General features: G+C 48.1%; 1 protein-coding gene across 1 annotated transcript; it reads left to right on the top strand.

Annotated features, from left to right (window-relative positions):
* The first annotated feature begins 515 nt into the window (after positions 1-515).
* CLDN1 (claudin 1) lies at positions 516-12,189 on the top strand. Its single transcript, XM_032698207.1, has 4 exons — positions 516-816; positions 9,033-9,197; positions 9,626-9,710; positions 10,211-12,189. Exons 1-4 carry the CDS (start codon positions 594-596, stop codon positions 10,371-10,373), a joined length of 636 nt encoding a protein of 211 aa, XP_032554098.1. The 5' UTR covers positions 516-593; the 3' UTR covers positions 10,374-12,189.
* Positions 12,190-16,543: the final 4,354 nt, after the last annotated feature.

Here is a 16,543-nt window from a genome sequence, read left to right as displayed (position 1 = left end):
GAGGCTGAGTGGGGGGGGTCACGTTCTCTGGACCCTCAGCAATAGGAGGGGGGAGACCCACGAGTACAACCAGGTACCAAAACCTCCAAGAGTGACAAAGTATCCAGTGGAGGACAGCAGGGACCGCTCCCACCAGCCGTTTCTCCAGAGCGAGGTGGAGGGAATGAAGGGCTGTGGGGCGCGAAGAGGAGCTGGGGAGGCGTGGGGCTGAGAAGGGACTGCGGACCAGGGTGAAACCCTGACGGGGGGCGGGAGGTGGTGTCACTCCCTGGGCGGGGCGGGGTGGGGTGGGGTGTGAACATCCCCCCCGACGCTGCGACCACGAGAGGAAGGCTCGGGGGTACAACCACGAGAGGAAGGCTCGGGAGGTGCGGGGAAGGCTCGGGGGGTGCGGGGGAGGCTCAGGAGGTGCGCGGGGCCGCGGAACCTCCGCGGGGCGGGGCCGGGGCGCGGCCGGCAGGGGGCGCGCTGTGCGCGGGCTTAAGAGGCGCGCGAGGCGGCGCGCGGGCGGCAGAGCCGTGCGCGCGGCAGAGAGGAGCGGGCGCGCGCTCCCGGTCCCCTCACAGCCACTTGTCCCCGTCCCCACCCCAGACATGGCCAGCGGAGGGCTGCAGCTCCTGGGCTTCGTGCTGGCCTTCCTGGGCTGGATCGGCATCATCATCAGCACCGCCATGCCCCAGTGGAAGATGGCATCCTACGCGGGGGACAACATCGTCACGGCCCAGGCGCTCTACGAGGGGCTGTGGATGTCGTGCGCCATGCAGAGCACGGGGCAGATCCAGTGCAAGGTGTACGACTCGCTGCTCAAGTTGGAGGGTAAGTCGGGGCTTGGGTGGTGAGGGGGCCGGGGCTGCCCGTCCCGTCGGGACCGTCCCCTCTTCCCCGGTGCCCCTTCAGCCGGGGCTGGGAATTCCAGCCCCGTGGGGTCGGTACCCCTTGGCGGTGTCGGTCGCGTCGAAGCTCAGCTGAAGTACCTGGACTGGCGGTGCCAGCCCTGCTGCACGTCCAGTGTCCCGTCTCCGCCGCGTCGTGCGTGTGTCGTCCCTCCCACCCATCCCAAGAGCTTGTCGCGGTGGGGGTGCTGTTGCTGTCGGGTCTCACGGTCCCTGTCCCGCTGGAACTACGCAGCCTGGCCCTTCGGGGTTGAAGGTGCAGGGCTCGGAGTCCCCCATCTCTTTGGTGACGCTTCGTCCTGTCGGGGGTCGGATGCGTGTCTCTTGGGGTCCCCCCGTGCTTTCCCCGCCGGAACTGAGGGTGACTCTACCAGTGACTGTCTTTCGGGGCACCCTGGGCAGTACCGCCTCTCCGAGCGGGGGCGATACCGGGCAGGGAGCCGGGCACACCCCGCAGCCCCCTGCCCGCACGCCGGCTGCCCGTTCCTCCCCCCCAAAGAAAAAGGTCCCAGGAGGTGTAGGGTCAGATCTCTACGTGTGTTCGGGAAAGCGCCGTGTTTGTGAACAAGAGCTTTTGGCTGTGGAGGTTTAGCCAAGGACTAGACACGACTGAGAGGGAGCAGAGCTCAGCAGCGGGGCCGGAGTGGGCTGAGTACGGGTCCTGTTTGCCTTTGACTGTTTCGGTCTTTTGTTCTCTGGGAAAGTCGCTGCTGTTCCCGTGGAGCTTTTAAGCAGAGGGCTGTCAGGTGAGCTGGCCTCCTGCCCAGGTAGCACTGCCTGCAGTTTTTAGGCAGACCAGTACGTCAAGGTAATCTTTAGTCTCTTATCTTGTCGTGGGACGGTAAAGCCATTTCATGCAAGCAGGAGCTGTAGCCAGGCTGGCTGGGGTGTCACTGGGGTATCGGCCAGGCTGGCTGGGGTGTCACTGGGGTATCGGCCAGGCTGGCTGGGGTGTCACTCGGGGTGCTCACGCCGAGCTGGAGCCCAAAGTGAGGGCTGTTTCTAGAGCGCTGGTGAAGAAAACTTATGCCGACATCCAAAGGGATTTAAAAAAAGTATTCCTTTCTCAATATCCCTCGCCTCATCCCTAGTCCTGGAACAACTTCATCCCTCCACAATTAATAAAATAATAATTACCACCTTGGTCACCTTCTCTTTCCCGAAGGATTGAGCAGGCAGTTTCACCTAAACCGAGGCCCGTGGGGAGTGTCCCCGAGTCCGATTGCCACGAGCCCTTCCTGTGTGTCACGCAGTGAAGTCGGACCACCCCCGCCCCACTTTCGCGGCCAGCCCACGTCAGTCCATCCTGCTCCCTTGCCCCGAACGCCCATGGGCCCTGCAGAGGTGCGGATTGCTCCCATCGGGATTGCTGCGCACCCACTTGGCACTCGCGGGGTGCGGGGCTGAGCTAACCGGGGCAGGGCTGAGCACACAGTCCGGGGTGCTTTGAGTGGTAATTATGTGTAAGCTCAGCTTCAAGCCTCTTATCTCGCACTGGGGGTGGGGGGCGAAGGTGCCAGCAGGGCTGAGGAATCTCCATCCACCCCCTGGATGGGTTGCGAAAGGTAACCTTGCCTCGGGGGCTGTGCGCAGCCCATTGTGCTGTAAATGAGACCTGCCCGCGGAATCAGCTCCGGAACCCGCTGTGAACAGACTCCCAGAAACCTGCCCCAGGCCTTCCAGACCTGGCCCATTCATGGTTGAGCACCGAAACTAGCTGCTCCCCTCACCTTTGTCCAGCGAACAACACGGGCTCTTCTCTTTTACAGCTACGGGGGAGGGAGGTGCCAAGCACCAAGGCTGAGCTCGTAGTATGTGTACCACCTTTTGTGTTCTCGCCTTGCCCCGGCCCTGCAATTCAGCATGCTTGAAAATTCCCAAGAAACAGGGAGATCGCAGGGGATGTTAGCATCATTGGGAAAATCAGTGAGGGCTGGCGAAAGGGCCTCTCTTTTTTTTCGGTCCCTCAGCTTGCTTAGGTTGTGCCTTTCCCGCTTGAAAGCAGATCGTGCCTGGGGGTATAAACGTTATCCCATTATCTGCCGTTTTCCCTCCTGGTGTGCCTTCAAGGTTTTACAGCCACATAGGCACGGGCAGGGACCAGCAGTGCTGGTTTGGGTGGAGATAAAAAAAAAAAAAACAACCAAGAAAAAACCAAAACAAACACACACACACAAAAACCAACCAACCAAACAAACAACCAAACCAAAACCATCTATAACGACAGCCGCACCCTGGAACAGATGGAGTGGAGAGCTCCCTTACTGCATTTATCTATATTCTGGTGAAGGTGGAAGGTGGGACAGTTGTGTGAGTAGAACTTCTGCCTGGCCACGCTTTCTGTCAGAGCTTCACATGTCAGAGCTTCGTGAGTTAATGGGAGAGGCTCACATCTGTAATTACTTGTCCCTGTAGAAAGGACTGAACCTTCTCACACCTGCAGTAACTTATGGTTGTGAGAATGCTGGAAGGCTTTGCCAGCAAACTTTTGGGTATCTGGTAGCTGTTGCCATTCCTTAGGATGTGTCAGTGTTTGGCTGCTTGGACCGATTTTTCATGGCAGAGGTGGGGTTGGCACGAGCTGATGAGCACCATTAATCAAGTGAGGGGCCTCAAACTTCCCGTGTGGGCACACTGCTGGAGTGCACCCATGCTGGCACTTCTCCCGCAGCTGTGTTCAGCTGAGGGCTTATGTCACTGCTCCTATTCAGGCATTAGAAAGGCTGCGTTTTGCTGGCTTACGTGAAAAGCAGTGCGTGGCCACACGCAGACATAGAGGCAACAAATGCCACCCTTGCAACGAGGCTTTGTTGCACAGCCTCAGCATTGTTCTTGTGGCCCTCCAGCATGGTCCATGGAGCTTAGCTCAGCTTTGTGCTCCTCGGGGTCTCAGGGGGATGGTCTCAGACAGGAGGATGTAGGGCTCCTCGTACCTGTCTCTGAAACATTTCAGCCCCACCTAACCACATTCTCTTCTGAGCAGAGATTGTTCTGGGTCCTGTCTAGGCTGTTTAGCTGAAGATACTAATCAACCCTGTTTGGTTTTGCTGGGAGAGGTTCTGTGCTTGAGACAAGCTGAGACTCATCTATCACTTCATCACCAACCTAGTACATCCACAATGAGCCTTTGTGCCCTAGCCCAGAAAATAAACAAGGGTTTGAATACCCTCTGGGTCAAGCAGCATCGCTGAAATGTGAAATCTTCCCTCCTACACCTTTACCATAGTGGCTCAGCCCATTCCAGGAGCTGGGGAAGAGAATGGGTGGGGGGAAGGAAAGGTTCATGCTCAGGTTACAGTAGCTCAGCCGTGATGGTAGGGGAGTTGGGAGGATGGCCCAGGGAGGGACAAAGCACGAGGGGCATGTGTCCAATTCTCCATCTTTAGATCTGGAGTAAGCAGGTAAAACCTGCTGGTATCTGTCCTTTTATGTGGGTTAAGGGTTAATTTGCTACTGTGTTTCTCAATCCCTGTTCCTTCCTCATGAAAAATCATGATTGACTGATAAAACAGTCTCACTTGTGCTGGCTTTGGGAAGGTAGAGGGTTACTTGGAATGCCACCGAGGCTGTTTGTGTGCCCTGGTGCCTCTGCAGGAGGGGATGGGAGTCTGTTGCAATACACAGGCTTTATTGCTCTACAAGCAGCTTCTAAGCAGCTTTAGTAGCTGGTGTTACTATGTGTTACTAAATCTCTTGGTAAGGGAATTTCCAGGCTTCGTGGGAAAACAGGCTGCCCAGGTCTACTTTGACCAGGAATCTGGAAATGGTGGCACCGTGTGCTGCTTGTCTTAGCACCACCCTTTTTGTTAGTGAGTGTAGGAGGATGCTGAACCTTTCCTGCTTTCTGGTAAGCAGAGTACAAGGCCACAGTCATATACTGAACTTGCTGCTTTTGCACTGGACATGCAATGAGGACTTCCCACCTTTCCCATTTTGTCAAGAAACATGACTCAAGAGTTACTGTCTTGCATAGATTCCTCTGTACAGTCTTCTAGACTTGTGGTGGGGTACTTTGAAGGTAATGGGTATGCAGGGTGGGTCTTTGCAGGGTCTGGTAAGGGGGTTAAAAGCCTCCAAGCCATTAGTAGCTTTTGGGTGCAATGAGAATGACTGCAAGTGAGAGAGATGTTTGCTGGCCACCTCTGAAGCTGAGATCACAACAGTAACTTTCACATGCTGGCAGGGTGGACCAGCAGGATCTCGGATCCCGCTCCTTCTAGGGGATCCAGCGTTCATAAACCCTGGTGGGAAGGATTTGAAGGTTGCTGACTGTTCTTGGAGGTGGATAGTATAATGTGCTTCCTACACTGTGGAGCTGCTTGTAACTCCCAGGGAACTTCCCTTGCAGAGATTAGAGGGAGCTGCACAGCATCTGTTTCACCGGTTTTCTGTCATCAGTTAGTTGCATGGAGGCCCGTGGGAAGGGAAGGAAAAGTCCATATTTTAATTACAAGTAAGACTGTCAATGAGCATCCCTATCAGAGAATAATCTGCACATGAAGCCATTACAGCAATTTTGCATTACAAACAGGCATTACAAAAATCCCATGGCACTTTCCCAACAGCTTTTCTGTAACGTAAATTACATAAACAGATTAAATGAGGAAATGTGATGATAGGAAAAAACCTCAAACATCTGCAGGTGAAGTACTTTTAAACATTTTATATGTATAAATATATATATTTATATACATATATATATATATAACCAAGCAGTTACCAGCAATTACTTTTGTGTCAGTTAATGATAGTTGTGGGAAGGAAGAAGTAGGCTTCAGATAAATTGCATCAGGTAGTTTGTGTCCAAACCCACTAACAATAACTCAGAACTGTTTGTTGGCATGTTTTTAAAACAAGTAGGGTTTATTATGTGAAACAGGTATAAGCTGCAGCAGCATGTTTGTGAACTTAAGTGGTATTATATGCCTTGCAGAATACACATTTGTTATTAACAGTAGTTTTAAGCCTCTGTTCTTCACTCCTTGCTGCTTTCTTGCTATAGGCTTTTCAGGCTGTGTCTCTCATTACTAACCAGCAGCAAAAAGGCTTGGCTTCCAAGTCAATACTGGTTTATATTGACAAAATACTATTGCCATCTGACAGCTGTTTTTGGGTGCCAGGCCAGTTTGTCTCACCTTGTACAGGACTGTTTTTTCCCCAAGGGCTCCTGAGGCTGCCTGGGCTTTCCTGTTGGTAAGACAGTTGCAGCAGCAAAGAGTGTGGGGGAAATCCTGATGTCTCTCTAATATGGTAGAAGTCATAAAGTTAAATTGCTGTGGAGTACTTCTACTTGCTGTCAGTAGCCAGTCCTGTTTAGCAGGTCAAGACAATAGTATACTTGTATAATTTTGGATTTTTAAAGAACCTGGAAAGGCCCACGTGAACAACAGAACTATTATTAAACTAGCTTTCCCAGCCTCTGGATGTGCAGCTTCCACTGACAGCATGGCTGTTAATGTGTAGTTAATAACTAGTAGCTTGTGTGATGATTAACTGTGGTCAGTGCACCGCACACATTGCAAAAGTGGTAGGAGGACAAAAACGCCGCCTCCCAGCTTGTGCTCTGAGCACAGGGCGGGTGGAGGGTGGTTGGCTAATGCAGCCATGTCACATTACAGCTTCTTGGGATAAAGGAACAGTATGTTCTGCAAATGCTTCAACCTGTTTTTCTGCCCTACTGCAAATTTCCAAAATGCTTCTGTCCTCCTATGCCACTGAGCTCTGCATGAGGAGGGGGTGAGGGCACCAGGAGATGTTCCCCCAGACTCTGCTGAGAGGAGGCAGCTCTGGGAAACGCTCACAATGCTGTGTTTTGTTCAACTGTTTCTGCAAAGCTATTGTGCCATGGCGTGCATCCAGTTAATACTTACACATCTTGATATTTTAGCAGGTTTCATAGCTAGGTCTTCAGAGGTCATAGAAACATTTTTCAGCATTTTCCTGTGTTTGTTCCTTAGCATCGTGTTTGAAGGTGAGAGGTCTCTTCCCACCCTTTCAAGTAGCATTCTAGTTTTTAGAGATAACATTGCCTGTTTCCAGCCTCATGAAAGAACTCTTTCAAAACCCTCTCCTATAAAGTAATTTCTCATGCAGCAAGACTGAGCCCAACTTACTGTAGTCTTGATAAAACAGGTTTGTGTTATCTCTGCAGAAAATACCCTTTCCCATGCTAAGTAAAAATAGTATTCAGCCATTGGCCTCTTCAGAGTTGCTGCAATAGGGCACAGTTTAGCCTTAAATGTATGGCAGCTGAATTGGCTGCCTGGGTGGTAATTTGTCAGCTGAAGCCTTTCTGAAAGTTGGCATTACTTTTGTAAGATAGAAATTACTTTTGGAGTGTAATCTCTAACATTGGAGATAAATTAATTAAAAACGAGTTTGGATACTGCTGTGGTGATTTATGCTTAAGTGACAAATGGCTTTGTTAATGGGTTTCTGCAATCAGTGCAGCAGATGGGTTTTCATTAACACCTGGGTGTCGTGGAGGCGTGTCACCTTTGCCTTTAAGGAAGCAAGAGATAACATTAGCCAAGCTGATTGAGGTACTTTTTTCTCAAGAAAGCCAAGACTCCATCTTATGAAAGTGTCACTTCCTACTACTCTGAATATTACCTTTTTATTGTATTGATTGTAACTATTTTCATAATCTATTTACAAAACATAATCTATGTGAAGGGGCAGATCCAGAAAACTGGACTCTTGACAGCCCTAGTGTTGGTGTGTGTCACAGGAATTGTCCTGCACAAGCGGTCCTGTGGGGCAAAGTGTTGTAAAGAAGCTGCAGAGGATGGGTGTGAGCCTTTGCTCCCCTCCTGGCCAGCGCCAGCAGCTCTGAACTCCTGAGTTTCAGATTGAGTCAGAGAGCCCATTGTTGAATCAGGGATTCAGATGGGTTCACTTACCAGCATTGACTGAGTGTGAAGTTGCTCTGTTAAAGGCTTAAATCTTGCAGTTTCCAAGCCTGAAGTGCTTTGCAGAGGCTTGCAGGAGGCAGTCAGGGTGTTTGAAAGGGTGAGCTCCAGACTTTGGGAAAGATTCTGGTGATAGTTTGCTAGTAGCTGTGTCACTGCTAGATAACCTTCTGTGTCAGGGGACACTTGTGCTGCCTTGGTTACAGTGTGCTCCTGGGAGCTTATTCCTTTTATTAACCAACCCTGTTTGTTCCCAGATCTTTACAGGACTGTATATTAAAATCCATGCCTTTCAAACAAACCTGATTTGCCAGGCAATAAAGCTCAGGCTCTTATTTCACTGCTAGTCAGATGTTTTGTCACCTGAGGTTTTTTTTAGTAATGACTTAATTAAATTATTATTGTTCTTTGGTATCAAGAAAATCCAAGTTCAGTAACTAACATTCATAGGGTTAGTTGTCTACGCCTTCAGCTGAGTCCATATAAAACCAAATCTTGGATAAAGTACATCAAGTTTGTCTTCTGAGAACTCAGGCAAATTCAACACTTGCGGATGGGAGGCATCACCCCATGTTCCAACTCTTCAAAAGCACAAGAGGCTCTTAAAGCATTTGAGTCAACTGGGCCAAATATTTTAGGTAGAAAACAACCTACTTTTCAATTGGCTGGGAAAATCCTGTTTTTGTTGCAATTTTATTTTTGTACCCTCTGGGATTCAAACTGAGAGTTTAGCACAAAACAAAAATCTAAATCGGTACTGAGTTATTTGTATTAAAGGCAGGTTTTGGAAGTGTTGAACAGTAAAGGGGCCTTGCTGTCTGCTGTGGGACTATTCATATGTATGGCACTATTCATATTAAAACGTGTGCTTAAGTGCTTTGTCAAGGTAGAGCCTAAATCTGAATACTTCTTTTGATAAACAGATATGTCCTTCCAATTGGGATTCAAATGATCAAGGAAGAAAAGATGTCTGAGGGCAATTCCCAGGTCATTTCCTGCAGAAAGGCTGCATGCCCTTGTTTGCCATGCATTTTAGAAAAGGCTGAGTCCTCTGATCTTGATGCATGACAGTGTTGAGACCAAAGCTAAGAAGGAGTGTCTTGTTTGGATGTATCCTGTATGACAGGGAATAGGAGTATTTTGACACATGATTACTGAGCCAGTAATTTGAATTTCTATTTGTATTTCGAGTTTTCTTTGTGGTAACTCAAATCCTCATGTCTTCCAGGCAGTCTGCAGGCCACGAGGGCTTTGATGGTGGCTGCAATACTCCTGGGGCTCGTGGGTTTGTTTGTTGCCGTGACTGGCATGAAATGCATGAAGTGTATGGAAGATGACCAGGTCAAGAAGATGCGGATGGCTGTCTTTGGTGGGGTGATCTTCATCATTTCAGGTTGGTAACATACAGATGTGCTTTGTGTTAAATGTGCTATTTCCTAGATGGCATTTTGGTCTTAGCAGACTTTGGCACTGTTGCTCTGGCTGCCTGAGGCACCAAAGGGGTCTGTTGGCACTGGCATTACACTCTCTCTCTATGTGGACTTCATGCCTTCAATATCTGTTAGCAGAGCTGCCTTTGACCCTGCTTCACTGAAAGGCTGTCAGCAGTCCTGCTTTGGGTGCAGTGTAACTGTGGGGGGACCTCAAATCCTTTCTTAGCTTTTCTCCCAACCAGCACTAACTGGAACAGCTCAGAACTGCCCAGGGTAGCAGCAGCTGAGCCATTAGTCGAGATGCTGATTCTGCTGCAGGCATACTTTTGCAGTGATTTTATTGATTGTTTTTTCTTAAGCCATGACATTGTGTTCCCTTTATGTGCAGGTCTGGCAGCATTGGTGGCCACATCGTGGTATGGCAACAGAGTGGCTCGGGCCTTTTATGACCCTTTTACCCCCGTCAACACCAGGTACTGACCCTTTGGGTATAAGACATTACAGTTTAGTGTGGCAAATGCTCACAGGGCTTAGTTTTAAGTAGCAGCAGCTCAAAAGAAAAAGGGAATTTTCTGAGCTAACTGGGTTGGCTTCAAACTGCACAGAAAGAGTTGGGACCAGATTATCCATGTGGTTCTTAGGTCTTGGCTTTCTATTAAGGCAGCATCACTGACAGAGACCTGACTGATGTGACTTCTACAATTTTCTTCCACTACTGGTTTGCACAGAGCTTGGCCTAAGTTCACACCCTGCACACTTGCAGCTGTGCAGGGTAACCCAAAATACTGGACTAACCTGATGTTGAAGGTCTGATGTGAGGGTCAACAAAGTCTCAGACTGCTCCAAACTGCTGCCTTGCAGGAAGCCATGTCCATCCCAGTTTCTGCTTCCTTCTGCTTTGTGTGAACATGTTACTACGAGTAATACCTCTGGATCACAGTGTTATTCACTTTCTCCCTTCTGTCTCCCCCAGATTTGAGTTTGGGTCAGCTCTCTTCATCGGCTGGGCAGCTTCATCTCTGGCCATACTGGGGGGATCCTTCCTCTGCTGTTCCTGTCCACGGAGAGAAACTTCATATCCACCCACCCGAGGCTACCCAAAAAATGCCTCCTCCACAGGGAAGGATTATGTATAATAAAACAAAGAAGAGGAGCCACCAGCACTGGTAGTGAAAGCATTTTGGAGAGGACACTATAATGCCACTGTCCTGAGCAGAGTCCAGGCTCTAGGTTCTGCCTTCCTCTTCTCCCAAAAATGTGTATATTTTTGTAATCCTCTTTGCTACCGGACATAACTTCTCCTTTCTCTCCCAGCCCATGGAGGCAGGCTAGCCTAGGTTCATAGGTATTGCCACTGGAAAGATGAAACCTCCAAACTTGGGTTAAGTTTAGCATTTGGGAGTAAAAGGGAAAATGATACTGTTTTTATAGATGGATGTTGGTGCTTTTTTTAGGTTTGTTTTTGTTTTTTGTTTGTTTTTTTTTCTAAATAGATGGTAACAATTCGGTCCCATATCCCATTAAGTTAGAGCCCAGTGTGGTGTGTGTAGAAATTAAAGGAACATATATTCTATACAAAATGATGAAACCGATAGCTTAAGGGGAAACATAATTCTGGGGGAAAGACTTTAAATGCAGGAATGTTTGAAGAGATGTAAAATACTCTTGTACTGTCTTATTGGCATCATCTTCAGCACAACACCCTGCTTTCTGTGCAGACAAAGGGTCAGACACTATTAAATTGCAGTGACTTTACAGAAATCCATGCTGTCCATGCACATGCTGTTGGCCAAAGGAAGATGAAGTGTAAGGTAGCAACTACAGAGGTTATCAGACTCCCAAAGCAGCTGCAGGTTTGCCTGGTGCCAGGGAAGAGCTCAAAAAAAATGATTGCCTTCTGTTTTCACTGTGTCTCTGGTGGGGCTGTTCCTTAGACACTGAGTGCTGCCAGTGATTTTCTCCATGTTCCCACCCTGGTAGCTGAGCTTGAATCTTTATCCACTTCTGTGTGTTACAGGTCAGCTTTTAACACTTCCCTCTTTCCTTGGATCATTTGGGCTTAGTTTACTGATCTCTGTTTGCCTTATGCAGCTAGTTGTGTTAAACCAAACTGAGTGCACTGCCACTCCCTGATGTTTCCCCAAGGGTACCTCACACGCTGCCATTCCATCCTGTATTTCTCCTAAACACTTTCAGTGATGATATGAAGGCAAATTCTAAGAAAACTGATCCAAAGCTTATGGCATTTTCTTGTAATCCAAGTTCACCAAAGAGGAAGAAACAAACATTTTAAAGATAAAGCCATCCTTGCATATTGAGTCATATCCAAAAAAAAAAAAAAAGAAATCGCGCAGTTTATTAAACATTCCCACTTCTTCCCCTGAAACACCCAGTCAGTCACTTGGTGTTTACTTATCCTGGGAGTTAAATGTTGTAATTCCTAGAAGGATAGTACCACCTCTCCAAAGCTCAACCTTTTTGTATAGAAGGAAAACGGTTGCTTCTGACTGGGCTTTATAATTGTGTATGTGTTCAAAGGCATCAGATCTCTTGATTTCCTTCTGTAGACAGGGAGAGCCTCTGACTGAGCTATGTACCACCGTGGTGTTGGTGGTTTGTACAAGCCTTGTACCTCTGTCTTACCTGACTTTTGCAGCATAAAGTTACTAAAAGAAACCAACCAGAGCATTGGCTTCAGCTTGAGCTGATGTTGGCCTGTACTTGGAGCTGGGTCACATGGCTTCCAGTTCTCCATGGGGAATTGCCCGTGCACAGCAGCTGCCTCGTGAGACCTTTTGTCCTAGGAGGTGGCAGCTCAGGTCACATTAAAGAGCTGATGAAGTCTATGCTTTTGTATTTGCATTAGCCCTGAGCCAGGGAGCAGAAGCTTGTATTGGGAACTTGTATAAAGTGTTTAAACAATTTCAATAAATGGACTTTTTTTAAGGAAAATCAGGCTATTACTTCATTTCTTGTTTTTGAGCAGAACTTGGATGGTGTGCATGGAAGAGAAGAGTGGTGCTTGGGCTTTTGGGAGGCTGCCTGCCAGGATGGAGCTTGTTTAGCTGTGTGTATCTACAGCAGACATAGGTGGGGACAGATCTTCTGCAGTGAGTCAGGCAGTTGTGGCCTCTGGCAGAAACTCACCCAGTAATCTGCTGTGATTGCAGCCCAGGAACCAGAAGGTCTGCTCCTTGGCAAGGCAGGCTACACCCTGGGTGGAGCAGGAAGGGGTAGGGGGAAGGCAGATGGCTCCCTTACAGGGGGAGTGGGAGCTGCAGGAATGGGGAAGGGATGGAGGGGGTGTGGAGCCATGGTGCTCCCAGGAGAGGTGCTTTGTTTCAATGCAGTTGTGCTTTCCATGGCTGTATCTGGGTTAGGGTATGTGCAGGCTATGGCTACCTGCATGAGATGCTCTGCCTTCAGAGCAGTGAGAGACCTGCTGACCCATGTGTGTCTCTTAAGCTCTTATGTGCACCTCCTTGATATTTCTGGGTTAACAGGGCCATGAAGAGATGGGCTGTGGGAGGATCCATCTCACTCTAAAGCCCCTTGGGGAGTGTACTGTGCTTCTGCTAGTTGTGACAGCACCACCAGTTGAGTGTACCTTTTTTGCAGGCCAGGTAGAGAATGGTTCCTGATGGGGATGGTTTCTTCTAACCTGCACTGATACGTCCCCAGGGTAGCAAGGCTCTATTGCCCTGCTTCTACCTGCCCTGGAAACCTTTTTCCATTCACCAGGGCTCTTGTGTTCATCCTTTTCATATTTTAAAGTACTTGTGATGAGAGGCAAACTTTATTTAAAACATTTTCTTAAGCTCAGTCAAGGAGCTGCCTCTTCTAGTCCCTTGCTCTCCAAGGGCTGTTTGCTTTTGTAATTACAAACAAAAGGAATAGAGCTAATTAGGCCTTGTAAAGCTGGCAAAGCAAAACAGCCAGGCATGTGGCTGGCTGAGTGAGCTTGCAGTGCCTGGAGCAGGCTGGTTGCCTGGCATAGTTTGGGGTCTATGGTCATTCTTATTCCAGCCTGTCAATTAGTCAAGGATTTCCATTGAGATTAATTTTTTCCCATGTTTTCATGCTCACTCCCTCTCCAAGGACTTTTGCAAGTTCTGCTCTGAAGTTTCCTGGGCAGAAGAGAGGAAAGCAATCCCACCTATAAAATGATCAGTAGGACTTCTCAGCAGCTGGCAAAAATTGGCCACTGCAGGAGATGCAGATCTGTGTGTGGGACTGGCACAGATGAAGGAGCCAGAGGCTACCTTGTTTGTTTGTTTGCTATAATTTTAATTTGACAAAATTCACAGCCAAACCTTCATTTGCCCTGCCTCTCTTGTGTGATCATGCAATTCTACTTGGCTGTGTTTTTTACAGCCCTTTGGCCATCTCTGCTGTAGGTTGTATAGGAAAGGAGTTACATGGGTTGAAAGTTGGGGGAGAGTTTCTCACTAGGTTTCAGTCTTTGCGTGTGACTGGCATTCCTGCAATGAAATGATGGCATTTGTGCAGACAATGGGAACTTTGACTGCTTCTTGGCATCTTCTTCCATACCATATTTATTATTCACATTGTGCCAAAGCTCTGTATGCTATGCAGGGAACTTGACCGTCCGTGGGAATTACATGCTCATTTATATTGCTTAGATATTTCAAAGGAGTAAGAGAGCTCAAGATGTTTTTGGAATAGCATCAGCCTGTTGGATTTATTGTCTTCTCCAATTCAATTTTAAGAAATCATCCATGCTCACACCTTTACCAGTTTCAGTTCTGATTTGTGCATGAGCTTCTTGTAATAAATTTGGCTTTGTTATCTGTACTGATCTGAACATATAAAGAGTATTAAACCATTGAAAACTTACAACTAAGATCCCAGAAGTAACCAAGAGATCTGGTGACAAATGTTAATGAAATATTAATAAAAGCTCAGAATCTTTTAAATATAAGGCAGAAACAGAAATAATGGCATTACTGAGGGACAGAAGTTAATGCAGGACTTCTACTTAAGAGAAAACCCCAGAAATGGCAGTAACTTTCTGAAGTTCCACAAAAGTAGATTTATAAATCTAGATGAGTAACCAGACTGAAAGAGCTCAACCCTTTTGTCCTGAGCATGGAGACATGGAATAACTGGGTCAACCAGTGAAGTGACAGTGATGTAAAATTATCTCAGTGTTTTCATGAAGGACAGCTAAAAGATGCCAATAGTAGCAGCATCCTCCAAGGTCTTACACCCGAGTCTACCTGAAAAGTTATTCTGCAATCAGCTCTTTGCACAGTGTCAGTCAAATCACGAAAGGGACCTTTAAAAGTCACCTAGTCCATCCCCCCTGCAATGAGCAGGGAATGTTTTCAATAAATCTGAAATGTCAGACCTCACAAGTGGCCAGAGTCCTGCTAGCTTGTGTGTGTGCCATCAGGATTACTCCTCCACAATGTCTGCCCACCACCATAGCACCTACCGACTGGCAGAGGAGATGGCTGCTGTCACACAGAGCAGAGATGGGCAGGTGAGCCACAGACTTATAACAACCACATATTTCAGCTGGGCCCTTGCATCCAAGTGGACAAGTGATCTGAACTTTCCAAACTGGCCTCCTGATTGCAACACAAACAGTATTGCAAGGATTTTCTCCCTATCCCCCTTCATTAGACTCTTCATTCCTCCACTCCCACTGTTTTTTCAATTTGCCTAGTTGTTGTTTGCCTGCTTCTAGAAGTCCAGCCTGCAATAAGGAGCTTGGTCTTTTATAGCATGTTGCTTTTGACCCTTTCTGTAGCTCCTGAAGTGCTGCACTCTGGCATCTGCATCACTGAGCAGAAAGGGAAAAACACTCCTTTGTTGAGCCTCATGTGCTTGATTGGAAAACATCCCAACTCCTACAGCTTTTCCAGAAAAGCCCTGCCTGGATTCCTAGCATACTGTGTCTGGGACTTGGTGTTTCTAGGGTCTACATTTCCTACAGAGACCTGCTGCAGACAACAGGAGTCCCTGGGTATGGAGCCTGTGGGTTTTCCTGCTTTGCTGCCGCAGGGGCTGTAAGCAGCCCTCAGCTGGTGGGTCCTGCCCGGGCTGGGGGCCAAGCACTGAGTAACTCATCTCGGTAACACATCTGCTGGGCTTGCCTCGAGGCACAGAAACTGCCCTCCACTCCTACCTCGTTCGTCAGCTGGGCCCAGGAGCAGCTTTGATGTGAGAAAAATGAACTTTGCTGTTAAGTTTCCCATATATTTTGCTTTACTCTGACTCTATGCTCTGTTTCCCTTGTGCCCTTCTTCACTCTAGTTGTCCAGGTCTTCCCTCCTACTTGAGGAAGGACCATTTGGAAAAGTGTTCATCTAACCATCTAACACTAGGCTGTTCCTGACTGGTACAGCCAGGCTGGGTTAGATGAGCTGGTGGCACATTCTAGGACATTGCACAAGACTCCATTCTTATTCATGGTATTTTTGTACTTCACTCACTAAAAAGACTTGCAAAAGCTCTTGTCCAGGTGAAGGATGTGACTGATGTAACAAAAATGCATTTTCACATCAAGTGAGAGAAGAAAACCTTTCATCACGGTTAAGAACCTCCACCTGCATTGCCAGCAAGGTTCCCCAGGACTGAGGGGTACAAAGACAGCTTCTGCCAGTGTCCAATAGTTTTCAGGTGGGTTTTAATGAAGACAAAAAAAAAAGTGCAAAAGATTCTCCTGCAGGCAGCAGGGAGGGAAGAACAACATGAAACTAGCTAGTGCCAAGTTAGTGCCTACATCCCTGGCTCCTAGGAAAGACCCAGCTACGTGAAAACTGCTCAGTGCTAGTACCAGGGTTCTCCCCTGCCATGGATTCACTTCCCACTGCAGGCAAGGGCTTTGATTTTTAATTTGGGAACCACACAGCAAGGTTCAGCAGATGGGAGGCGTGGGATTCTGGTACTCCCAGCTCAGCACTCCTGGCTGCCCTTGTAGCCAGCTACCCCAGCAGGACAGCAGCAGGGGAGACTTAAAACAAGCTCAGCCAAGGGAAAAAAAGCAAGAAATAGCATTCTTATTACAAGGTAAACAGTATTAACTCCGTCTTGGGGGAGTAGAAACACCACGGCGGTGATCGGCTTTTCAGCCCACAAGCTGTGGAAGGGCGGTGGAACGCGCTCCACCCTCCTCTTGTGTAACACTCCCCATAGCAGCAGCTGTAAATAATCATTTACCTGTGTCTGATCCTCTTTTGCTGCTTTTTTTTAGTGCCTTTCTTCTGAAATGCAGCTCCCGAAGGAACTGCCCTGAGGTGTGCATGGCAGAGCCCCAGCCTCGGAGCTGGCAGAGCTC

Source organism: Chiroxiphia lanceolata, chromosome 10 (assembly GCF_009829145.1).
Source record: "Chiroxiphia lanceolata isolate bChiLan1 chromosome 10, bChiLan1.pri, whole genome shotgun sequence".
NCBI lineage: Eukaryota > Metazoa > Chordata > Aves > Passeriformes > Pipridae > Chiroxiphia > Chiroxiphia lanceolata.
Note: the sequence above shows the minus strand (reverse complement) of the source record. Positions and strands in the feature narration are given on the sequence as shown.